Source organism: Phlebotomus papatasi, chromosome 2 (assembly GCF_024763615.1).
Source record: "Phlebotomus papatasi isolate M1 chromosome 2, Ppap_2.1, whole genome shotgun sequence".
Classification (NCBI taxonomy): Eukaryota; Metazoa; Arthropoda; class Insecta; order Diptera; family Psychodidae; genus Phlebotomus; species Phlebotomus papatasi.
In genome coordinates, this window is record NC_077223.1 from 97,323,928 (window position 1) to 97,349,758 (window position 25,831).

A 25,831-nucleotide genomic window follows, 5' to 3' on the forward strand; every position below is an offset into this window, starting at 1 on the left:
GTTAAAAATGGGACTTTTGAAAAGTGTTCTTGGAAACTTTTGTGGGGAAACCATTCAACTGCTTCGCGGAAACCTGTTAAGTGCTTCCGGAGGTATATACTTTCTCTTGAAGTTCCAACTTCACAGTGACATGGCAGTAAGTTAATGTGTTTATCATTGATTTTGGGGTAAAAATTAATATTTTTACGCGTTTCCTGGCAGCCTCAGCAGAAGGGAAAGCAAGGTACAAAGGGGGCGAAGCAAATTGTTGAGGAAAATGCCGCCACCCTCAAGTTCTACAGGAATATGGCCTTCATTTCTCAGTCAGTCTATATGGTGGTTATGATACTCCTTCCGGACACCTTTACAGGGCTAACTATTGTAAGTACCCAGATGGGATGTTTTAAATCTTGACCTTAGGATACGAATAAACGTTTCTATTTACAGACAATGTCGATTATGACAATTCTACTTCATATTGTAAGCTTGCAATTTATGAAGTTCATGGCCAGGGCTCAGTATTCAGAGTCTGGTGCTCTTATCGACAGTGGTACTGATTTGAACATGGAAGGGGGGCTCTCAGAGTGAGTTGAAGTCTCTATCTTAATCCATCTTTGGATGGTTTTATCTTTTGTTTCGCACAAATTAATAAAATTTCTTTTGCAGGCATATCAAAGATCTCGTAATTCTATCTTCCGGAACCCAACTTCTAGCTCTCCTCAGTAACTACTTCTGGCTGCTGTTGCTTCTGGTGCCAGTCCGGGCAGTCTGGCTGCTCTGGGGTTCAGTGATAAAGCCCTGGATGGAGCAGAAGAGTGAGCAGCCAGAAGTGGATGAGAAGAAGCAAAAGAAGATGGAACGGAAGATGAGAAGAATGCGTTAGTGGATATTCTTGCATTTTTACCTGTAAATACTAAGTTAATAAAATACTTGTTGTGAATTGTAGTTTGCTTCGAAAAATTGTTCTTTTTAGAACACTGTTTTTTTTTTAAGGACTTCCGGGTCCAGTTTCTACGATGAAGTATCAGACCACTTTAAACAAAATCTTAATCTCTTGTTGGAAAAACTCTTGAGGGATTCCCTGAGAATTCATACAAGAGTATTTTTTTTAGAGGAATTCCTGGCCAAAAATAGGTTTTCCTTGAGAATGATTATCCGTGACATCCGAAGTGTCTGCGGGGAACATATTGGATGCAACGCAGTGACGAAGGTGAGGAAGAGGGAAAACCCCTGGGTATGAAGAATTTTCCGCGTCTCGCCAAATTGTCACAGAGTAACTGTGCAAGGGAGACGGACTGAATCCAAAAAATGAATTTCAAATTAAATTTAGACCCGATAGTCGTGTCCGTGTGATGTCGGCTACTCTATTTTAGATCTTCACCAGCTCTCGGTGGGATATTCTCATTCAATCGGGTTCCAGATCTCATTCGATGAACAGTGAAAATTCTTCCCCGAGAAAATTTGGTGAATAAAAAAAGTCCTCCCAGGGTGTGAAAATCCTTCCAAAAATTCAAAAAATATCCGTTACCCTATCAATACCCCACAAATAAATGTGATACAAAAGCCTGTGAAAGTTCTGTGTGATCCCAAAAAAGTTGAGCAAATGAGATCAGAGTGAAAATTCTTCTCATAGCAGAAAATTGCCCGGTGAATGTGCTAAAATGTGCAAAAAATAATTTTTCCACGACGCAAAAGTGACTTGAATTGAGGAATTTTGGGTGAAAAGTGAGAGAATTTTCAAGTGAAGCACACAATCAAGTGGACTTATCCACCCCTTCCAGGACAACCATGTTCCCGGAAAAACCCAATCCAGGTACATACCATCAAGCCAAAGAATCATAAATTTTCATCTCAAAAGAAAAGACATTAAAAAAAAATCTCATAAACGAAAAAAAATCCCATTCCAAAGAACATCTTTCAAGTGATATTTCACTTTTCCCTCAGTACTGCGATTTAAGATTTTCCGAAAGAGCTAAAAATAGAAAGCATTAAAATAATACACTGAGTATAATTAGTCGGGAATTAACTTGAAAATACAGAGAGAGTGAAAGAGAGATGCGCACACGCAAAAATTGCCGAATAATTGCATAACAACTGTTTATAAAAGATCAACGACAAAATCCGTCTTGTTAGCTCAGTGGGGAGGCTTGAGGAAATCCTGCGTTGAACCCCACAAATTTTCTTCTCACTCTTTACAAATTACTCAAGTGAGATCGAGGAGTTTTATGGCCAATTTACGCAGCAAAAGTTCACTCACTCAGAGAAAATTAATTTATCACTTTTTTCTGAGTATAAAAAAAATTAACTGTGAAGATAATGCATCATTGCATCGTAAATGTACCAAGATGCTGCATTTAACAAAGTTCTCTATAGAGAGCAGATGGGACTATTTAACTTACCGATCTTAGAACACTACAAAAAGTTCAACATAAAATTAAAAGGCAAAATATTTTTTTTTAACATTTAGGAAAATAGTGCAACATAACGTAGTGCTTGATATTAACGGCCTAGGGGGCCCAGGAGTATGATAAAGATTTCCGAAAACTTAATTTCACCCCTATATCTTCTTCTTCTCTTTGAGTTTTATTATTTCAGTGGCCGGATGTCACTCGACATCCACACAGCTTCACTCCTATATAACTCTTATTATTCAAAACTTTACGAAACAGTGCACAAAAACGTGGGGCAAAATGTGACAAAACCCAATTTTTAACAATCTTCCAGAAAGAGCTTAGAAATTTCAAATTATCACATCCTAAATTGAAATTTTGCTGGTCTAGAAATTAAGAATGTAAGATTGTCCGTGAAATGATCACTTGATGATTATTAGTTGTTATTTTACAAAAATTTGTTCGTAAATGTTCGTAAACACATAGAAAAGTGTTCGTAAAATTTTCTCATATGTTCGTAAAATTTTGCCATACAAGCAGAAACTTACGAATAAACTTTTGTTAAAAGAACAAAAATTCTCGTCAAGTGACTATACGAATAGAGGTTGTGAACAAGCACGAACTTTTACGACATTTTTTGTGGGTTATACGATTTTCGAACATTCAATCCCAGTATGAATTCAAAAACGAAATATTTTGTTCTGTGTAGGATAATATTTGAAATTCCGTATAAAAGAAATCTGATAAACCAATTAATAATTTCTACAAACAATTCTTTTATAACTTAATAATAAAAAGAATCAATTAAAATAAATAAATAAATGAAATCAAAGTGCACTAAAATTGTTTTATTACTAAATAATTGCTAGACTTTTCTTATTTACCTTATTTTCAATTTGTATTTTACGGAATTTCTTATAGTCCAAAATTTAGAAATTTATTTTTCACATCTTCGAAACATCCCTTGAAACTCTCTGGAAAATCCTGAAGCATTGATTTATTTAAATTATTTAATAAATGATTCGTTTAGTCTAATGAAAACAAAAATAAAAAGACGTACAAAAATTAAATAAGATCGTCTTACTTAAATGAGAAGAATCAATTCTTCGTGAGAAAAATGAAAAAGGAAAAATTGGATCTTGGAAAAAGAAGCCTGGGAGTTAAGTAGTTATTTAATGCCGAAATTGAAAATTTTTAATAGTAAAACGAACTACATTTTTTTACAGTGCTCACCGTCTTATTCGGATCGAAGAAGAACATCTTAGAATGATTTTTTTAATTAATATTGTATAATTTTTCTGGCACTCAATGGGTCAAGTGGTAGAGCACTCGCTCTATGATGCAAATGTCCTGGGTTCGTATCCCCTTTAGGTCACCAGAAATTTTTATGGCGTTAAAGGTGTTAGGATTGCATTCAGTGAGCTTCACTGTACTTGATTCCACGGGCATAGGACTGACAACCTCATCCCGTACAAGGAAAAATAATAATGCATATCTAGAAATCCCTTTGTGGGAAGGCCTTGTTCCTTCATGGAATGTCGTGCCAGCATTATTATTATTATTATAGTTTTTATAGTGAAAATGAATTATTCTGTGAAGTTCTTGTTTAATAAATGAATTAGAAAACAAAAGAATCTCTTGTTTTTTAATAATTCTTTAATTAAAATTTTTTATCCTAATTATACAAAAATAATAAATGATAATTCTTGTGTTGTATTAATATTTATTTTCGAGATGCTGAAGAAATTCAAATAATCCTTCCAGATAAAGAAAGTGATTATACGAATAATTATACGAATAAGAAAATGCACACTGTATTTTACGTACACTGAGAGAAATCCGAAAAAGTAATCCGGAAATGTTTATTTTACCCTGCAGTATTGATCCGAAATTGGTTAAAGTTACCCTTTTTCATGTTAATTTTACCCTTAAAAATATGTAAAATTAACATTAAAAAATGTTGATATATATTTACACCTAAAAAGTGTTAAAGTTATGAGGAGAAAAAGTTAATCACACCCCCGTTTTTTCTCAGTGTATATAATGGCTTCTACATACTAATGAAAGTTATGTCCATATTTAACAGCTTTTCCAACACAACCAAAGGCAATTTTCTTCAATGTGGTCATAAATTCCTCTAAGATTTAGTATCATAATTTTTAGAATTTTAAAGTTCAAAAGATCATCACAACCAGCTCTAAAACTAGAAACAATTTAAAGAAGTTTTATATTTTCATTTCAATTATGCTATTATGAAATTTGTTGCTTTATAACTTAGTCTAAAAGAAATTCCACATTTTAAAAATAAATATGTTAAATGAAGAATCCAATAACATGAAATATGCTCTTAAAGTGATTTTTAATTTTTTTTGGCAAAATAAATCTCTTAATATTTAAAAGAAATGTAGGACGAGTGTGTGACACTATTTTACACCGTTCCTCCTGCCACATTATTACAACACCCAGAAGAAAGTTTTCATTAAATTAAATTCAGAAGGGAAAACTACTGAAAATCTTAAAACGGAAAATTAATTCTATTTCTGAAAATCCAAATTATTTTAAAAGCAATCTCTAATACCAAAATTTTAGAAACTAAATAGGGTGAAAGAAACACCTATTACCAGTCTAAGAAGTCGTGTCACGACTTATTGACATCCTACTCTGTACCATTTGGAATACGAAATTTGAACACTTATCCTTATCGAAAAAAGTAAATTATTGAAAAACACCACATTACTTACATTTTATTAGATATATTAAAAAAATTCAAGATTTTGCCAAAAGTGTCAATAGGGGTTCCCTGTCGAAGAGGTGTTCCTTTGATCCTATGAGAATATGAATATTAACTAATATCTTAAACAGCTCGAAATTTTATATATTTTTTTTAAATTTTCCATATAGTTATTCCAGATTCATATTCATTAAAAGTATAGTTTCTAGTTATCTTGGTAGATATAGAACTTTCAAACTTTCAGCTGTTACAATGAAAAAAATGTATTTATGCTTACAAATACACTTCTGTCGTAATTCTCAATGGGATCATCCGTTAAGTTGGCGGTAGACATAGAATTGGAAATTGGATGAACTACATTAAATTGAAAATCGTGTTTCTTAAAGTTCATTTTACTCAAATCATAAATTTAAAGTAGATGACAGTACGGTTGTTTCGGGCGTTGCAGGATTCGCAAAACTTAATTTGCTTCGTTCGAAAATATCACATTTTCCCTACTAAGGGAAAGTTTTCCCCCTTCGAACGTTCATGCTTTTGAATAATGTCAATTTTTAAATTTTTTATGAGACTTACTTTTAATTATCAATTTTTGTTAAAAAGCCAAGTAATGTTTAATAGAAGTAAGTTTCTTAGGAAAAATAAAAGAAAATTCACGTTATTTGAAAGCAGGAACGTTCGAAGGGAGAGTACTTTCCCCTATAATGTTTATCATAAACTTTACCTTTATTCAAAATTTTAAGCTTAATTTTCAATTGAATATTAAAATTCCTTAAAGGTTTCTAAATTAAGTCAAGAAGGTTAATCCATATTTAAAATCAGTGCCACAACTTTGGAAAAATATTATATTTTTCTTAAACATAAAAAAATTTGATCTTGATGCCTTTGACTTGAAAATTATTAATATAAGGAAAATGCAGCAGATTTTAACCATGCTGGATTTAGGGGAAAGTACTCTCCCTTCGAACGTTCATGACTTCGAATAATGTGAATTTCTCCTACTTTTCGTAAGAGATTTACACATGATTATCACATAATTATCAATAATTGATGATAAGCTAACTAATATTTAATAGAAATGTATAAGTCTCATAGGAAAACTAAAAGTAAATTCATGTTATTCGAAGGCATGAACGTTCGAAGGGAGAGTACTTTCCCCACTTTCCCCTATAGCTTTTTTATTTTCATTTTTGATCAGAATATAGAATAATTTCTCCGTGAATGAGTAAGTGATAGTGACAAGGATAGTGAGGAATGGTGGAAGATCTTTTAAAATTTACCAGGGCTTGTGATTTTTAGGATTCAAGAGAAGTCCATTGGTGGAGAACCATTGCTCAATTCCGGACAGGTTTCAGTTATGACCAAAGACTTTATAAATGCCATTAGTACCGTTAGAATGATCCTTAAATTTTCTTTAATTTTTGTAATTTTGAATTCACATAAGCTTGCAATTTTCCAACAAATTTGTTAAGAAATTTTTCAATAAACCTTAGATCAAAATCGAATATTCCAACTTATACTTAATTCGTTTCAATAGTTTTTTTAGAATATGAATTTTGCTAATTTAATTTATAAAATATTTATTATTTTTTTATTACTTTTAAAATTGATAAATGCGCAGGAAATGTATTAATAATATTAATTAGAATGATTAGATTAGAATATTCCACAGGAAACCACTTGAAACACTTCAGATCGCGTTCATTTCATCACTGCCTATCTCAATTTATTTTCACAATCAATATTCCAAAATTAAACTGCAACAGTTGCTCTCGATATTGTTAAAGAAAATCGATCGTGACGGTGACAAGTGCGTTTCCCTGTAAATCTCTCACTCTCTGTGTCACATCTTTTAACACTCCGATCTTATGTTAATGGCAGTGACTCTGCTCTCAATCCGTCCGCATAAAAATAAATTCATTAATAATGTTGACCCAAAAAAAAGTGTCCACAATCTCTCTGATCTTTGGCTTGATTTTTTATTTGCAGAAAAACTCCTTGGAGCTGAATTTAGTCCCTGTGATGTGGTTGAATTTTCCAATGAGACTGTGGAGAAAATTGTATGTCCTGTGGGAGGACGTGGTATCCTGAAGATTGCATTTCAGGAGACCCAAACACCACGCGATGAACTCACATTTTCATGGTAAGTTTCGAGGGAAAGCTGTGCAACATCTGTTAATCTCTTGGACTTGGATTATTATGTTACATTGAAAAGAGGTTTAGCAATTTCTAGATAGTTATAGACATTAATAGAATATTTGGCTGTTAAAAGAGTTTTAGGCAGTAGCCTGCAGACGCTCTTGAGGATTTTCTCGAACACAAATCATTTCATGCTGTTCCGGCGATGATTCAGAAAAAAAAGCTCTTGAATGTCGACACATTAATGTTGTCATCACCAACAAAAGATCCCAACCATAACAACAACATTCGGAGAGAGAATGAGAACTTGAGAAGTTTGCAGAGGAGGAATTGGGGAAAATGAGTTTTCTCTCACGGATCTGCGCCTCTCAAATCAAAATCAATGCGCGATCTCTCACCGGACCTGCCACGAATTTAAAAATAAATCCCGCGAAAGAGGTTAGAACTGCCTTCCGTCGTGATCCGATGTTCTGAATTCAGGGGGTCAGAAAATCTCAAGCACCTCAGTACGAATCTCACGATCGAGCCCTGAACTAGTTGGTGATCGCGATTTGGGTTTTCCTTTTTCTTTCTCACCTTCGATCGTGCTGTGCCTAGTGATGGTGAAGCCTATAAATTTATCATGGAGATCTTTTGTCTGAATTTTTCACGCACCTTCAGTGCAATTTCCCATAGTTAGAGATCTTTGAGCTTTGAAGATCGTCAAAAGCTTCGTGAAGATCGTTCGAAGATCGCTTCAAAACCATGTCAATTGATCAATTTACGATCAGGAATTTTCACAATTGACTGTGCCGAAGTGTATCAGTGGAACAAGAGAGAAGATATAGGTTTTTCAAAGCGGAACAGAGGAACTTGAAAAAAGCGATTTCTCAAAATAAAATGTTTATTTATATGCCAGTCGTGTTAACTTATTTGCCATCCTTTGCAATGGCAAATATTTTCTTTTTTCTCGTAGGTGGATTTTCTTAATATATATTTAAAATTCTTTCTGCAATAGAGTATCCGCACATAAATTTTGGTTTTATTAAATAAATAACTTTTCGTGCGTATTGGGATTGACCTCTGAAAATCAGGATTAATTTTAAATTATCTCATGAAAAATTTATTAGATAATCTCTCTTCTGGCGATCTTTGCAAAAATTCACTATTTGTGAAACAATTTTAAGATTACTCAATAGAGAATAAAATCAAGAGATGAAAGGTCTTCTAGAAAATTTACATAAAAGTGGCAAAAGTGTCTTCATCTCGAACTTGGTGAAAAGTTGTGAAGTGGCATTAAAGTAAAAATAAACGTGACGTTCAAAATTGCTAATTTTTCAGCTTTCTAACCATGAGACTTCATTCTTGTGAAAAGATTTACTTAATTTCAAGTGCATGTCACTTCCATTGATCACCTATAGAAAGAATTGAGTGAAAAGTAGTGCTCGAAGGACCAAAATGGGGAGTAATTGTTGCAAATGTGATGGAACTAATGGAAAAAGTGGAGCAATTTCTTCTGGATCATCAATCTACAGGAAAAGGTTATTAAGTAACAGAACAAGAAATTAAAAAAATATATATTCAGTGGAAAAGAATTTCCTGGAACGAATCACAGATATTTTTAGAGAGAGAAAGATGTAAAGCTCCTTATGTTGTTTTCTTTAATGTTCTAAATGATTCGTTGAGAAGAAAAAAATTGTCTCTGGTGTGTTTTTCTTGAGATCAGCGATGAAAGACTGAAATAAAAAGAATCGCATCAGCTAAAATGTACTCTGAGGAAATTTCAGTGAATAAAATGATATTAAAATCAACGAGATTACAAATCGTAAAATTCAATGAAGTTTGTAGGAATTCAGTGATCTCTTTTCACGCAGCGATGCTATCGAAAGGAAAAAGCTCGCGATTTAAAATGGAATGAACTTTGCGCTGTGATTGGCTGAGATTATTAATTTAGGCGCCAAATGCAAACATTGGGAGTATTTTTGGTCTTGTTCAATTTCTCACAACAATTCATGGGCAATGTAGCCAAATTCCTCAACATATTTAAGTTAGGGTAATTATTGGGGCAGGGCAGTTTCGGCCATTGAAATAATCTGAAATTACGTTTGAAAACGTTGAAATATGCGATTTTCAATCCTAAGATTTATTTAATTCGTTTAACTTCCTTTAATTTCTGATAATGTTTTTTCGGATAATGTTTTTGGAAACAAAATTTCAATTTAATGCTTAGCACGATTAAATAATTATTTTCTAAACAGCATTCTGGATCAACAAATCCAGAATGCCGGAGAATTTACCCTCAGTTTGAAGAATTAAATTGTACTTTTGATTATTAAAACAAAAAAACCTCAAAGCTGTTCAATGAATTAAATTTAAAGCTGGAGTTGGAAATATCAAGAATTTCAAATTTATTAAAACTCTCAATCTTGGTGGAAGCACTTCAGGATATGTGGGCAGAGTTTCCTTCAAACATTTAAGAGAAATTGATCAACAGGATGCCCGAATCTGTGAGGCGCTAATCACAGTTAAAGGAGGATTCTTCGAGGAGAACTAAATTTGATGATTTTATTCATGTTTATTTAAATAAAATAATGAAGTAAAAGAAATGAAATTGCAACAATAATAAGAAGAAATTTGAAAAATAATAAAAAAATATATGAAAAAGTAGAATTTGGGCTGAAAATTTCAACATTCAAAGAAGAAACCCCTTTCAGAACACATCACACCGGAAACCGACCACAATCCGTACCAAAAATATTCCCTCGGTATTATTTTCAGTTTTTCTGACTCTTAATAATATTTACTAATAGTATTTAGCTTATATTAAATGATTATTAAAAGATTAGATCAGTTTTAGAATGTGGGGATACTTTTGCATTATTTTCAAAAAGCTAATTTTTGACTGATCCTCAAATTATAAATTTTGTAGCTCATGTATTTTCTCAAATCTTGTTTAAAACTGTTCTTAAGTTTATATATGAAACTATTTCAGTCAATAGAACTGGATATTACAGCGTTTTCCCGGTCCAAATCAGGTGTATTTAAACTTACGAAGGGTGTATTTAATGTTTTGAACGTTAGTGTATGTTTCTAAACAATTTATTACACGAGGTGTGTCCAAAGGTAAGGGGACTTTTCACATTTTTCAGGCTACGTACATTTGATTCTTGATTATCCTTTTCTGATAAAGAAGGCCTAGAACATGTTAATGATGATGCTCGTCTTGGATCTAAAAAACCGATGAAAATGTTAAAGCAGTCAAGATATTGCTTATGGAAAATTTTCGAATCAGTGTTAAAGAAGTTTCTGAGGTTGTTGGTATATCATTTGGTTTATGCTATGCATTTCTTTTTGGATGTTTTGGGCATGAAACGTATGGAAAGATTTTTCACACATCCTTGTTTTTTTTTCGTGAATTTTGGCCAAAGACAAGGCTTTAATTATACCTCGGTCATCGTTTTTACTTAGAATTGATCCCCAAAGATTTTTCTATTCTCAAAACTGAAAAGCCCCACTGCCTGAAGAACTGGAAGCCATATCAAAAAAACACATATTAGAAGGACTTCGAGGATGGGAAAAGATTAAGCCACAAGTTCGATATATCTGAAAAGAAGGATTACTTTGAAGGGAATAAAATAGATATTAACGAACAAAATAATATTCTTCGAGAATAACAAAAAGTCATCTTACTTTCATTATTAAATTTACGATTTAAAATGAAAAGGTTGCGTAATGTCTTCAGATTATATTTTTTTATTAAGGGGTCACCGAAAACCGGAAGTTTATAACTTTTATCCTTTGGTATTTGGCCCGGTAACAATTTGAAAAAAAAATTGAATAACCCCTCATAGGAACGTCTTCATTGGTTGTGATCTTGTGGTGGCAGCCAAAATCCGGAAAGCCAAAATCACGAACACCAAAATCCCGAAAAGGCCAAAATCCCGAATTTTCAAAATCCTGAAAGGGATGAAATTATGTGAAGCAAAATATTTAGAATAATTTCCCAAGACACAAAAGATTTCCCTTTGCCTTCAGCAGACGCGGGTGCAATCGTGGGAGTAACTATGGCACTTTTAAGAATTCGGGATTGGCTTTCGGGATTTTGGCGTTCGGGATTTTGGCTTTTGGGATTTTGGCTTTCGGGATTTTGACCGGGACCCGTGATCTTGTATCCCTACTCAAGATGAGAGCTGTTATATTCCTGTTTAATATGTTGATCTCTGGATATCCCGAGTACCTGTCGAGTCTTCTGGTTAGGGGGGTTCGGCCAGGATTCGAGGACTCATAGTGCGTAAAGTTCGAGGTGCCTGTCTCTATTGATCGCTATTTTTAAAGGGCGTCACTTTATAGTATAGTATAGTATAGTATATTTATTTATTTAATCACAAAATAGGGTTCGTCCCTCTTAGAATTGTGATAAAGAGAATGAAAATTAAAATTAAATAACAAAAGAACACAGAGTTAAAGAGAAAAAAAACAAAGGTGGAAAAAAGAAGAGAAAAAAATAAGATGAAAAGATGCCTTTTTAAGATACACTCAGCCTGTAATCGAAAAAAAACTGCCGAATTCCATCCGCGGACCTACGAATGTCACTTTATTTAGTTCAATTCCGGTTGGTGACCGTATTTCAGCGGCTGCAATCCGCGAGTTCTATCAGCATGCTGGATCCTAGAAAGTCTCTGATTTTGTCTCTTTTCTTCTTTCATTTTCGGTTCTGGAGGGAATCCATCTCCTTGACTTTTTTATAATATTTCTATCAAAATCCAAAAATTCCGTTTATTGTCCTAGAGATCCCGCAAAGCGTCGTTTTCTTAATTCATTTCAATTTAATTCAACTTAATTTATTCAATCTTTAAGAATCCAATCTTAAAGAGTTATTAGAACGTGCAGAGCCATAAAGACTGTGTTGCAGTTGTAGAAAATTAGGAATGGAAAGAATCAGCGTATTAATTGTATTTGGACTTGAAAAGTCATTTTTTTAATAATTTAGTAATTAGTAATTTTTGGCACTACTAAGCCTTGTATGGCTTGTATGTAATGACTACTTTTTTTAATGACACTTATTTTTGTACTTAACAAAGTAAAATTAAATGATTAACATAAGAGCAAGAGATTTCTTCGAATGAAGCTTTCAAGGTACGAATATCTCAGGAACGAATTGACGCGTAAAAAGATTCCGTAAACCGTTTCGAAATCTGTTTATTTTTTGCAATTTTTTTTTTTATTTTCAAAATTCATATTTTATATTTGTTCTATTTTCTTTTTTGTAATATTCGAGATTTTTGATACAACAAAGAATAAGTTATAATAAAATAATGATAATTTATAAGTCTAACCTTACATTTAGGAGAAAAAATAAATAAACTTGAAGTTATTATTCAGTTGTTCGTTTTATTTAAGATCTTATTTATGCAATTCTGACGTAGGGGAGACCGGGGAGGTTTGGGACAGGGGTAGTGTGGGACAAGGCGATTTTTTCAATTAATTTTTGAAATAAATGGGATTTAACCATTTCTGTATCGTAGGCAATATTAAGATGTATCTTGACTAAAAGAATGGATATCCTCAGTTTTATTGTTTTAATTCCATAAACATTTTTTAAAGAAATGATAAAAATCGTATATTTTGACGTCTCAATTTTCCTCTTTGTATTTTATATCAGCGATATATAATCAAAACTTTTTTATCTCATTAGGTAGCATTGTAATCTGGGAACATATTTTTATAAAAGTTTCAGAGATTATACGCTCTTGTTTTTTACATAAAGGTTTTAAATACCAAAACTACACGTGGGGATGTTTGGGACACTTGAAAGGGGATGAATGGGACATTGATTTTCCACAAGATTGGAGGTGGTATGCAATTTTTTATTGTCAAAATGAAGAGTAATGCCCAGTTTCTACTGGAAATCTCCCTCTTGTGCAAAGTTTATCAGTGGAGCAGATTTCTCTAACTACAGGGACAATTAAACCATCATTGTCTTGGGAATCAATCATTCCTTCTCGAAGGATATTCGATCTTTGCCCAATCTAGTTAAAAACTATTTTTTTTTTCGAAAATTTCTCGAACAAGTTCTCCAGAAAAGGCAAGGCGAAAGATAATTCAGAGAAATAATGAAAAAACAGGTACAATGCAGTTGTCGTAAAATCAAACAGGAATCCATCAATAGGTTCAAAACTAAGAGTTGCAAGAAAATCTACTCGCCTAAGGAATTTGATAAACATGATTGCAATATTTAGAATAAAAAAAAGAAAAGAAAGGTATATGGAAAATAAGAAGAAAATACTTTAAATATTTGATTGACAATAAATGACTCTACTGTACAAATAAAATTGATATTAATTTTTAAGTGTAAATAAAAGATGAAACATTTTTATTTCTATCAAAAATATTTTTAATCTGATATTTAAAATTAATTAACGTGTTCCAGTAATACAAATTATGCGAGAAAAAACGCGTCCCAAACATCACTTTTTGCGTCCCATACTGCCCCACATCGGGGACGTTTGGGACAAAGCGTCAAGTAAAATGATTTATCTTCTCCAAGAAAACTCAGTTGTTTTCCAAGTTCTATCAAGTACTTTTTATAAAGTCAATACCCATAAGTATCCTATAGACCGCTTAAAATTGTAATACACTATCGTGATTTTTTGGATTAGTGTCTCAAAGTCAAAACATGAAAAAGTGTCCCAAACCTCCCCGGTCTCCCCTACTTTCTATTATTTTGCAAGAAAAATAAATTAATTTACGCCCACAATGTTGAAATTTCAGCTTAGAAAATTTGTTCAAAACCATGGCACGCAATTTATGCTTTACAAAAGTTAAATGCCTATCTTTTTTTATGTCCTAAAATCTCTAAAGAATTGTTTATAGAAGATTTATGTTTTGTCAAGATTGTTATTTCTAAAGATCATGTTTTTTTATTCTTCCTATTCAACTTATAGTTTTATATTTTTATATACTAAATTAATGCACACATATCAAATATAAAAATTAATGACCAAACACCTCGTTCTACCCCTATTAACTCAAATAAAAACGATCTCTCAAAGAGTGAAGCACCTTTAAACAATTCTATATCAATAAATTCAGCTCAAAGTGGTGACTGCCTCAGGAATTTAATTATTTTATTGGGTGCGTCGGTGAAAACTCTTGGCTGTAGATTTTTCTAGCAGACACACGAGCGACAACGCGACGAAATTAATTCAATATTATTAATGTGTTTTGGCATCTCACAGATTCATTTTCCATGGCACTATTTTAGAGTCTTCTGAAGTGGCTTCTAGTGAGATTATGAATCCTCAGAATGGGTCGATGTGAGAAAACACAGAATGAGAGATGTGTTTGTGGATCTTTGACATTACAATGCGGAAATTGTGTGAATTCCTCAAAACCACACAAAAATAATATAGCACGCGCACATATTTCATGATTTAAATTGGAAATGCATTAGAAAATTCCAAACCTTCAAGCCAATATCTTTCATTCACACACTTTGTCCATTTTGTTTTAATTTCACCCACAAAAACAGTGATTTAAGAAAACATAAAGGCTTTTGTTAGTGTTAAAATAGTTTTCGATGCACTTGGAAACTGGCCAATCCACCTACAATCTAAGCGACGACGCGCGCGACTTTCGCGTAGACGCACTTCTTAACCAGCTGTTTAGTCACTCTCTACCTCCACTAATTAGAAAACAGTCTCGAGGGGAAATTCTCAATGAAAAATTTTATGCAATCATCAAGGATATTCTGAAAAGAACACTTGCATAATGCACCATAAAATGATAAAATAATTTTTTACAATGTTATGTAACCATAGGCACCTAGGCACCCATTTAAAGGAACGTACTATTTTCTTTGATTTTTATAGGAAACGAGATGACTTGGCATTGGGTGAAGGTGGTCGAATTCGCATGACAGAGTCTAAAAATGCCATTCAACTAGCCATTGAACATGTCCAGCGCGAAGATGCTGGACTTTACACACTCTATGCCCGTAGCAAGAACGGCGATCTAGCTCGAAAAGATATCGAACTAGTCGTCGAGGACAGATCCTCAGGTGAAGATCCTCCGATGTTCGTAAAGCGCCTCAGTGATATTTCAGTGAAAGTTGGCACAAGGACGCGCCTCCTTGTAGAAATTCGCAGCTCTACGGACGTCAAAGTTACATGGTACAGGAATGACAGGAGAATCTGCGAAGGTGATCGCATACGAACTGTCCACGAAGGTACCTTCTTCTGCCTCGAAATCGGTCCAGTAACTCTCGATGATGGTGGTCAGTGGATGTGCATGGCAGAAAATCATGGAGGACGAAATTCATGTCTCTGCCATCTCAATGTTCTGGTTCCGAAAGCCTACAAAGGACCAGAATTCATTGAAGAATTGCGTGCAGTGTTAACCGAACAAGGAACGGTATCTCTAGAATGCAAGGTAGGTCAAGTTTAGTCAAAAATCTCATTAACCCTTTAAGGACGATTGGAAGACCGGTGTCCCATAGAGAAAATAATTTTTCCTGACTACCTAAAGTTTTTTTTCTTATGTTTGTATACGCAATTGCAAAAGAGAAGGTTGAAGGAATCTAGGATATTTTTTGCAAGTCTCTAGCTATTTGCTAAATAGTAAATTTTTAAGCTTAAAAATTACAAATTTTTAAATTGTCATAATGAAAAATAATTTTAATTACTTTTTATACTTTTTATGCGAAACCGTTTTGGAAAAAGAAACTACAATACTCAAACATAATATTTTTCATTAAAATCAAAATTGTCATTCATTGGTATTATCAGAAAAATTACTTCAATTTTTGGGCTATTTTTGTTTCTATCGCTAATAGAAGTAAAAAAAAATACACCGAATCAGACTCTGTTGGATTTTCTAAGGTTAGATGTAAAACCTTTAACTGATTTAGTATTATCGGTTTCATTTTTATTGCTGATTTTCGGGTCGCGAAAACTGTCTCGTCGTTAAAGGGTTAAGTGAGGTCTTTTAAGATTAAAGCGGTCTGCAGACTAGAGGTTTAGTGCAGTTCTTGAAGGTCTCAAAATCCTAAATATCGAGCAATTTTATTGTTTTTTTAGGGCCTAAAGTCATTTATCTTTAATAATCCAATTCTAAGTAAATTTTTTCCAAAAAATTGTAATTGATAATAAATTAGAGCAATTAAGCCATATAGCCAATCCTTAGGTCTGAAGTCGGTGTATATAAGCCATATTTCTTTGTTCTAAAGAGAAGCAATTGTCAATAACGAGACTAAAAAACGTGTGAGATCATTTGGCATGAAGCGTAGACTGAGGACAGTCATCATAAATTTAGCGTGCAACCGTAAATTATTTGAAAAAACATGATGACTTTGTAGCAAATAAAATTATTATTTTAAGACTAAATGCATTAAAATTATATAAATTAGTTTCGTCTGCAAGACTGAAAGTGATAAATTTTATTAAAGTGTCTGCAATTATAAGTTAGGAGTCATACACGTACAATCCTTCTCAAACAACAGCTTAAGAATTTGAAAGTTTTTAATTTGGGTTCTCAAACACATATTATCTCTTTTAAAGAATTTTACTAATATGAAAAATTTTAATCTTTTTAAAGTTAAATTAAAGGTCTTTAATTCAGTGATAACTTATTAGTAGGGGAGACTGGGGCAAAAAGTCACAAATCGAAAATTTTAAAATTCAATATCTTCCAAGATAAATAAGATAGCGGCTTAAAATTTTTTCCATAGATAGCCTCCATAGGTCTTCTTCAATGTCGTAAGTTTGTTAGAATTTGAACAAGGAATTTAGAAAATAAAAAATATCGAAATATTTAGCCCTATTTTTGAAATATTTTGCTTGCAGAAGATATCAATTATTAGCTACTTATATGAAATTTGATGCACTGGTGAATATTTCCCAAATTATCTGGATATTCTTTGAATACGAATCCGCTACCTATTTTAGAATTTTATAAAAAAAATTCTTTTCTCCAGAAATCTTTTTATTAAAAATGATCACTTGGGGTAAAAAGTAACAAAAGCTATGGAGCAAAAAGTAATAAAAACCGAAACAATTTTTCATGTCCCACGGTGAAAAGAAACGTCAATGCTATGTGTCGCCCCTTGTTGTTTGCATTGGTCAAACGATTTGCAGTTTTTTGTGTTTTTTTTGTAAAATAGCTTAAAATGCGCTTTTCTCGCTCAGGTAGAGAAAACAGTGTTTCACAAAGGGGTAGAAGAATAAAATTCCTATGAAAATATGTAATCTAGGTATTTTATTTAAATTTACGGAATCCCGTAATAAAGCGAATCAAAATATGATAATATCTTATGCCTGATACTATTTGCCCCAGCATTTTTGAGAATGATCACAAAATTACCTTTTAGAAAACGGCTCGATTAATATATTTCCCTACAAAATAGAAGAAAATGACTTTCACAGAGTTGTAGAGCGGTAAATTTCCTATAAAACTGTGCTAATTAGAAATTCTGGAGGTGCTCGGGTAGCTTGTAAAAAATAAAATATCCGTTTTGTGACTTTTTGCCCCAGTCTCCCTTAACGTTTATAAAATTAAAATATCAGATTTATCTTTTAAATATAAAAAAGAATTGTTTAATTAAAATGGGCCTCAAATTTCTACAATTCCAGGTTGTTGGAGTCCCTACCCCAGTTCTTCGGTGGTTTAAGGACTCAAAGGAAATCAAAGCCGGAGACGTGTTTGCCCTCACGGCTAATCCTGATGACCCAACATCACTTGGAACGTATACTTGCGAAGCAGTTAATTGCATGGGACGTTCCTACTCATCATCTAAAGTACACGTTGTTGGTAAAGGTAGTAGGGAAGGATCTCTTCGTCCAGCTGATCAAGCTCATGTAGGACCTCCGCCAATTTTCACATCTGAGCTCTCAGGCCAGAAAATTCGCATTGGCGATCACTTCACCCTGTCTTGCCAAGTAGTAGTTCCTCCGTGGCCTCGTTCTGTGACTTGGTACAACAAAGAGGGTCGCGTGGAGTCCAATGAGCGCTACCGGTTGGTGGAGGATGGCCTTGGAGCTTATATGATTGAAGTTAAACCTTCGGAGAGCTGTGACGAAGGCGAGTGGAAATGCGTTGTAACGAGCAATGAAGGATGCGTGGGAATTTCCTCAGCCACTGTGGAAATGGACAGTAAGTGCTAGACGATCGATAATGACTAACATCTGGTTAGTGTCTCAAAACAAAATTCTCTTGCAGTTCCCAAAAACTATCGGAAGCCCCGTTTCATGGAAACTCTCAAGGCAATGCTTACGGAGGAAGGATTGGTGTCGTTTGAGTGCAAAGTGGTGGGATTTCCAACGCCAGTACTCAAGTGGTTTAAGGATGGCCAGGAACTAAAACCAGGTACTTATTATCCTCTTCTCTCTGAGCGCTATTCCCACATATATTTCTCATTTTGTAATTTGCGTTAGAATTCATTAAGTAATATTTTGCGAAAATCTCTGGCACGATGCCATCTAATTTTTCTGGCGCTCAAAGCCTTACAATTGTCTCGAATCTGTGCCAAAACTCCCCACATGAATAAACAAATCTTGTATGTTATGTAAGGATTTCCTGCAAAAGAAATCGGCGAAAGATGTCAAGTCTTTTAAAAAAAATGACCAAATATCAATTAAAAATTAAAATATTACCTCACTCTCTGCAATTTCTATATGGATACTTCCAGGTGATGTCTATCAACTGACTGGCGCCAATTCTTTGGGATCCTACTGCTGCGTGGCTAGCAATTGTATGGGTGAAATGAGCAGCACGGCTGTTCTTACGGTTGAAGATATCCAGAGTCAGCTCAATGATGAAGAGCTTATGATGTTCACTCAGAAAAATCAACCACCAAGATTCACTCAGGGCCTTAAGAGTCAAGAAGCTAGGATCAACGAAGAGTTTCGATTTACAGTATCTGTTACTGCAACACCTGAGCCTACCCTTTCATGGTTCCGGGATGATCTACCTGTGGATTCTGGAGAAAGGTGGACTTTGGCAATCTTACATTCAAATTTAAAAGACTTGTCTCATACGAATTTCTCATTTTTCAGGTATGTTATCTTGCGAGAAGCAGTAGGGACTTGTCATCTGGACATCAAGCAAATTGAGTTCCTAGACCAGGCTGAATGGAAGTGTATTGCAACAAATGATTTTGGAACAAGTGTAACTTCCTGTTTCCTTAAGCTACAGATACCACGACACTATAAGAAGCCCCGGTTCCTTGAGTGCCTCCGCGCCGTCCTCACCGACGAGGGTGCAGTCAATCTCGAATGCAAAGTGATTGGGGTACCCCAGCCGGTGCTGAAATGGTATAAGGACGGAGTGGAACTCAAGCCTGGGGATATTCATCGAATTATCTCAGGTCAAGATGGTACTTGCTGTCTTGGTACCTACACATGTGAAGCTAGGAATTGTATGGGTGTTGTAGCAAGTTCAGCATCTCTACTAGGGTACGATGATGCTAGTAAGAATCCAGCTTTACCACATCCTCCAGAGCTGCAACGCAACATCTCCCTGTCCACAATTCATGAGGAAAGAACATCCCAGATGTACGAAACACCAGGATCAGATATCACGATGGATGAAAAGGCTGACGTGTCTTTCTCTTTCGATGGCAAAGAAGTGTCTGTGTCTCTCTACGAGACTCCAGATCTGACCGAAGAGGAAGCTCTGAAAATTGTAGAGATGTATGCTGACCAGATATCAGAGCACGTAACTGAGCAGAATGTCGTTGAATTACCACCATTGCGCTTTGTGAAGGAGACCTCAACATCTGGAAATCTCCTTATGGAAGCTGTGGTGATTGATGTGAGTCCTGAGTATTTCTCAGCCGAAGATGACTTGCGTACAGAAGCCGATATGGAAGATATTTGCTCAATAAATGACACCCTTTCCCATACAACCTCTCGGTCAAGAGTAGCCGATGAGGCTCAACGGGACAAGATGACAGAAGATTTCGTTCAGCAGAAGATGCAGCAGATGGAGCGTGAACTTCAATTGGAACCCACAAAACCAAAGAGGAGGAAGTCCGATTCAGGTGCAGATGGTGATGAGTACTTCAGTCTGTCGCATTCAAAGCCATCCCGTGAAAGCTCTCCAGACAACACCGAGACAGAGGGACAGACTTTTGCCAGTGCCAGAAGTTCGGAGAAACAAAAATCTCAGGCTAAGGGAACTGAAGATGAAACTGAGGAAATCCCTATGAAAGTGCCTAGAAAACACAAAACTTCCAGTAGTGAAGAATCCAAGTCCAGGGATGATGCAGGGTTGAGGGACATTTCTGGAGAAGAAGGTGATGGTTTAAAAATCGTACGAGCTAGTCCTGCAGAAACAAAAAGGAGATTTGATCTCCTGAAGCCTCTGGTAAAGTCTCTGACAATCATAGAGAAACACCTGTCGGTGATTGATGAGGAAGTAGTGCTACAATCTGGACTAATGATGTCTGCAGCGTCTGCTGATAGTAGTCTCGGTGTAATAAAGAATATTATCAATCCCCTCCGGAATACTCTAGAGATCCTTAAAGGGTATTCCGGGGATTGTACTCTAGATCAGCTAACCCAAATCATACTGCCACAGCTCAAGGGTCTTCAGGAAGGACTCAATGTGATTGAGAAATGTGTCGAGATGGACGAACAAGGAAAGACCTTGGTTCAAAGAACAAGTGTCTGCATTGTGGAAAGTAGTGGAGAGCAACTTCTTGGTGTACTGGACAATTTAACGACTGTCGTAGGTCAACTGAGTAGCAAAACTTTGGCCAATGAGATGAATTTACTACTCAATGATATGAGAACAGGTATCCAAATGACACAGGATACCATAAAATCTCAAACTCTGCTTCAGGAAGCCAATGCTCTCGAAGCAGCCCAGCACATAACGGAATCTATTGCAAGGATGCAGGAAGAACCAGATGTTGTACCTCCATTTGAAACAGTGTCCAGTGCAGAGCTTCCTCAAGAAGCTGAATCACTGAAGAGGATCTGCCGGCCTGTTGTGAAGATTCAGTTCGCTTTGGAGAGCATTGAGCACGATCTTTCTTTGGAGGAAAATGAGGAGCAACTGTATACCAAAGTTCATGAAAGTATACTTGAGAAGCTGACGGAACCTATTGAAGAACTACGAAGAGAGATGGAGGAAATTGAAAAAACTGCAGTGGCTGGAGTTACAACAGAAGATCTTCAGCAGAAAGTCAATATTGCCATTTTGGATATCGTCACACCGCCCATGTACGAACTCCAGAAGGGATTAGAGATACTAGCTCAACAATCATCCTCAAATACTCATGCTGGAATGGTTAGTGTGAGTATCCTAGAATCCATGGTACCACCACTTCAGGAAATCCAGACTGGATTAGCCAGAATTGGTCAAGACATTGAGTCTGGAGAACTGAAACGAGACTCACCAATTGAGAATGTCGATGCACAGAGACTAATTCAATCTCTAGCACAATCAATTCTCAACTTTGAGAATAATATAATATCTCTAAATGGTAAATTTGAGGACAAGGCAAAAACTACCCTCATGGATCTTAAAGCTGGTATGTCTGTAATTTTGGAAAGTGTTGTAGATGCCCCACTAGACAAGTACAGGATGACTATTCTCGAAAATCTCAAGAAGCCCATGGATGAAATTAATTATGCTCTGCGACATATTGAAGTGAAATCGAATAATGGATCCCTGGCAGATCTCGTGGAACCCATTCTTCTCCTAGAAGAAAAAATAAGAGTGTGTGAAGATATCTTGATCCTTACAAATCACTCACCTGATCATATGAGTGTTAAAGCTCTTTCATCAGTGAAGAAGACAATTAAATCTGTGAAGAAAGCTATTGATCTCAATGAAGTCAAAGTAGTAGAGAAGGAGAAGTCCACCTCACTTAAGATTCAGCAGGGAGACGTACAGGAAATTTCAACAGCAAGTATTCAAGAGTTAGGCACATTGGATTCAGCCAAACAGATCAGCCGAAAAGAGACCATCCAACTTCTGGAAGAGCTCCAAATTAGAGTTGCAGGAATTCAAGAGAACATCCTCATGGACAGCACGAAAGAAGCGCAGAGTTTCGAAAAGTCTTCTCTCCAGGAAACTCTCGTAACTCCTCTAGCCAATGTACAGAGGTGCATTGCTGAAATCAAAGATATTCTTGTGATGGAAACTACTCAAAGTATCTCCAGTGAGAACTTCGTGGCGCTTCAAAAACTCGCCACTCCAATGCAGGAAGTTGTCAAGCACTTAAAGACAGTGTCGAGTCAGGAAGTCGTTGAGCCTGTGGAATCCATGTCCACGCAGGATAACCTGAGCCTGCTAAAGACAGTGGCGCATCCTCTGCAAGAACTTCAAAACTGCATTGCCACTTTGAGAGAGGAACCTCTTGTTATTGAACAAACGGGGAATGTTACATCCCTGGACTCCCTCACTATCGCCAAACCTATCAAAGAACTCAGGGATTGTGTGGCTGCTATTCTGGCTAATGTCGTGGAACCCAGTGAAGATATCTCTACAATGGAAGATATTTCTGCCCTCAAAACAATTGCTGAAGATGTGGCAGAAATTCGAGATGATGCTGCAATTGTCCAGGAACCAGGAATCTCATCCGAGATTTCAGATGAGATCCCAACTATCAGTACAGAAGACAGGAAAGTTTACGCTCAACAACTTCTGACTGATCTTGAACACAATCTGGCATCCGTGAGGCAACAATGCGTTCTCGAGGAAGCCCAATCCCTTTCTGAGAAAAGTCCATCTTTGATGGAGGCCCTAGCCAAACCTATTGAGGAAGTTGAAAAATGTTTGGCAATCATAAAAATGCAGAAGGTTCATGAAGAAATTGGGAAGGAGTCTCAGGTTGAAGTGATTTCTGATCTTCACGATTTGACCATTCCTCTGCAAAAACTAGAGCAAAGTATCGCAACAGTACAGGAAGAAATCTTGGCAGAAACTTCAGAATCTATTTCTGAGAAGCAAGAAGTACCCCAACTTCCTCCCATCGCTAAGCCTCTTGAAGACTTAAAAAGTTGTGTTAGTGTCGTAGAACATTTCATTCAGGAAGCTCCTCCAGTTTTAATTGATAAAGCTCAATCAAAAACGAACCAACAGATGTTACAGGAATTGATAAATTGTGTGATTAAAACGAAAGAAGAAGAATCTATTGAAGGGCTGAAGAAGATTTCTTCTTCTTCAAGAAGTCATAATGTTACAAAAGCTGTAGAATCTATACAGGAGCTCTTCAGAACATTCAATGAAGTTGTTGAATGCTCCAAGCTCGAAGAATTCCCAACCCCAAGTTCAGAAGATGTTGCCATTCTTAAGAGAATTCCTGAAGCTCTAAGAGTTATTCAAGAAATTAATACTTCGTCGAAATTACCGAAAGAAGTGCTGAAAAACTCAAAGAATGTATCAAATTTATTGTCGTGTATTGAAAATATTGATGTAAAAGGACTTGAACAAATTCTGGAATCGAAGACATCAGATTCATCTGAATTAACTAAATCTTTATTAGAATCACTTCAAGGAATATTTAGTGATAAAGAAGAACACAGAGTACCACAAGAGTTTCATGTTCACTTAGAAAACCTCCTAAACTCATCTGAATCGCTGCTCAAAGTCGGAGATATCGCTTCTATTGGTGATTTTGAAAGCTCTCTATTGAAGATCAAAGATATTTCCAGCAGTCTTGTTTACAATAAAGCTGAAGCAATTGAGGTAAGCGAAACTAGTAATGCTAAAATTTCCAGCTTATTAGAAATTATTGAAGAACTGGAATCAGAAATATATTCGACAAAATCTTCAATAGCGAAGAATCAAAAAGAATTGAAATTATCAGAATCGGAATCAATAGATAAACTTTTGACTTCAATAGTCCCAGTCAAAAAGGATCTAATAAAAGTTCAGAAATCAAGAGGATTATTAACGGAAATCCTAACCGTAATTTGCGCTAATAAAATCAATAAGTGCCTAAATTCTGTGGAAAGAATTTGTAGGATTTCTAATTTAGACACAGCTCAAAAGCTCTGCCTTTCCGAATTAGAACCATCTTTAAATCAACTTTTGAGTTCTATGGAATCCTTCCAGGGAGAAAACATTAAAAGTTCTCTACAAGAAAGTCAAATTACTGAATTGAGGGATAAGATGTTAGATTCACAAACTTGTGTTGTCCTCTTTGAAGCAACTCTTCTAACCCACATCCAAAGGAATAACGTTCAGAGCATACAGAAAATTGTCAAACCTATCGAGCAACTTAAAGAATCCATTGAAGGAGTACAAAGAGTTTTGATGGAAGACAATCCAGAAACATCAAAGATATTGAAATCTATCTCTGAAATGGAGACTTCTTTAAATGCACTTGGAACTGAACTAGTAGGAATTGAAAGTGGCTTGATGCCAGAAAATGATTTACAGAGAGTCTTGCATCCCATTCACAAAGTTCATTCCCATTTGTATGACGTTCAAGAGAAATTGGCCAAAGAATCCCAAAAAATTGCCATAGAAGAGATCTCTGAATTAGCCCGGAAAATTGATGAATCTGAAGACAAACTCCTTAATAAGGAACAATCTCAGATACTTCCAGAAGATCTTAAACAGATCCATAAGATTGATGGACCTTTGAAAGAAGTTCAGAAAGCCATATCAGATGCAAGTCGAATTAGAATGTCTGATGAGTCTAAGAAATCAATTGCTCAACTATCAGGAGCACTAATTGAATTGGAAAAGATTCTTGGTGCTGTTGAAGCTCACGAGAGCAGTGACGTGACATTAGCATCCAATGTGAATCTGGCAGAAGTTCAGAAGAATGAAAACGTGATAAAATTAGATGCCATTTCAGTATCGGACGCACATTTGGCAACAGCAAAAATAGACCAAGGCCTCAATGTCAAAGAGCAAGAGGAAATTAGTTTAGGAGGTGACAAAGCACCCTCGAAGGTGATTCAGCATACAGAAATTACTGTTGATGATACTGATGATCCCGAAAAGCTAAAGGCTCAGGCAAAGGAATTGCTGCGGAAGTCAGAGGACCGTGAATTGACTCCAGTTGAGATGGATTCCTTGAAATATCTGCTTTCCAGGATCAATTCCCTTGGTCATGAAATCCATGAAACTCTGGTTGATGCGAAGGTCATCAATCAGAATACTGCCGATATCATAGAACAAATCAAATCGGATGCTCAACATGGTATAGATACGGTTAAAAAAAACGATGTTGCAGACCAGCCTACCGGAGATATCTCCGCAAGTACTACTACTGAGCCGATGGATGTTGAGATTTTAGATGAAAGTAGAACCCCATCCTTAAGAATTGGAGGCGACACATCAATTGGCGACTCCAAGACAATCGTTAAATTTGATGTGGGCGTCGAAGTTGATGAATTTGCTCAAGTTGACGTTCATTTGGTTTCAAAGCAACAGGACACAGATAAGGACACACCGAAAGATATTGTAGTAGAGGCTGAAGCTTTACAAGTTACGGAAAAAATAACGTCTCCAGAAGACACTAAAATGGATGTTGAGATCCAAGAAATTATTCTAGAACCTGGATCACAAACAGGAACTACAGAAGTAGATCAGGCCAGGGATAAAACGGTAAGAAGTAAAAAAAAAATCTCAGCAAAAAATATCTTTATTAAAA

The 25,831-nt window shown here is 35.4% G+C and overlaps 2 protein-coding genes across 2 annotated transcripts in view; both read left to right on the forward strand.

Annotated features, from left to right (window-relative positions):
* The first annotated feature begins 80 nt into the window (after positions 1-80).
* On the forward strand, positions 81-924 carry LOC129802589 (transmembrane protein 208). Its single transcript, XM_055848528.1, has 4 exons — positions 81-136; positions 202-360; positions 427-563; positions 646-924. The coding sequence occupies exons 1-4, from the start codon at positions 131-133 to the stop codon at positions 860-862; spliced, it is 519 nt and encodes a 172-aa protein (XP_055704503.1). The 5' UTR covers positions 81-130; the 3' UTR covers positions 863-924.
* Positions 925-7,741: 6,817 nt separating this feature from the next.
* LOC129801097 (titin-like) overlaps positions 7,742-25,831 on the forward strand; it is a 74,784-nt gene continuing 56,694 nt past the window's right edge. The window contains exons 1-6 of the mRNA XM_055845858.1: positions 7,742-8,756; positions 15,087-15,645; positions 17,844-18,363; positions 18,430-18,576; positions 18,899-19,199; positions 19,266-25,785. Coding sequence (XP_055701833.1) covers positions 8,674-8,756; positions 15,087-15,645; positions 17,844-18,363; positions 18,430-18,576; positions 18,899-19,199; positions 19,266-25,785 — 8,130 coding nt within the window. The 5' untranslated portion in view covers positions 7,742-8,673. The remainder of the gene's footprint in view (positions 8,757-15,086; positions 15,646-17,843; positions 18,364-18,429; positions 18,577-18,898; positions 19,200-19,265; positions 25,786-25,831) is intronic.

Excerpts from the sequence above, each read along its gene's own strand:
- LOC129802589 (XM_055848528.1), top strand. Across the intron at positions 361-426 it reads CCTTTACAGGGCTAACTATT|ACAATGTCGATTATGACAAT; the intron begins GTAAGTACCCAG and ends TTCTATTTACAG. Across the intron at positions 564-645 it reads ATGGAAGGGGGGCTCTCAGA|GCATATCAAAGATCTCGTAA; the intron begins GTGAGTTGAAGT and ends TTTCTTTTGCAG.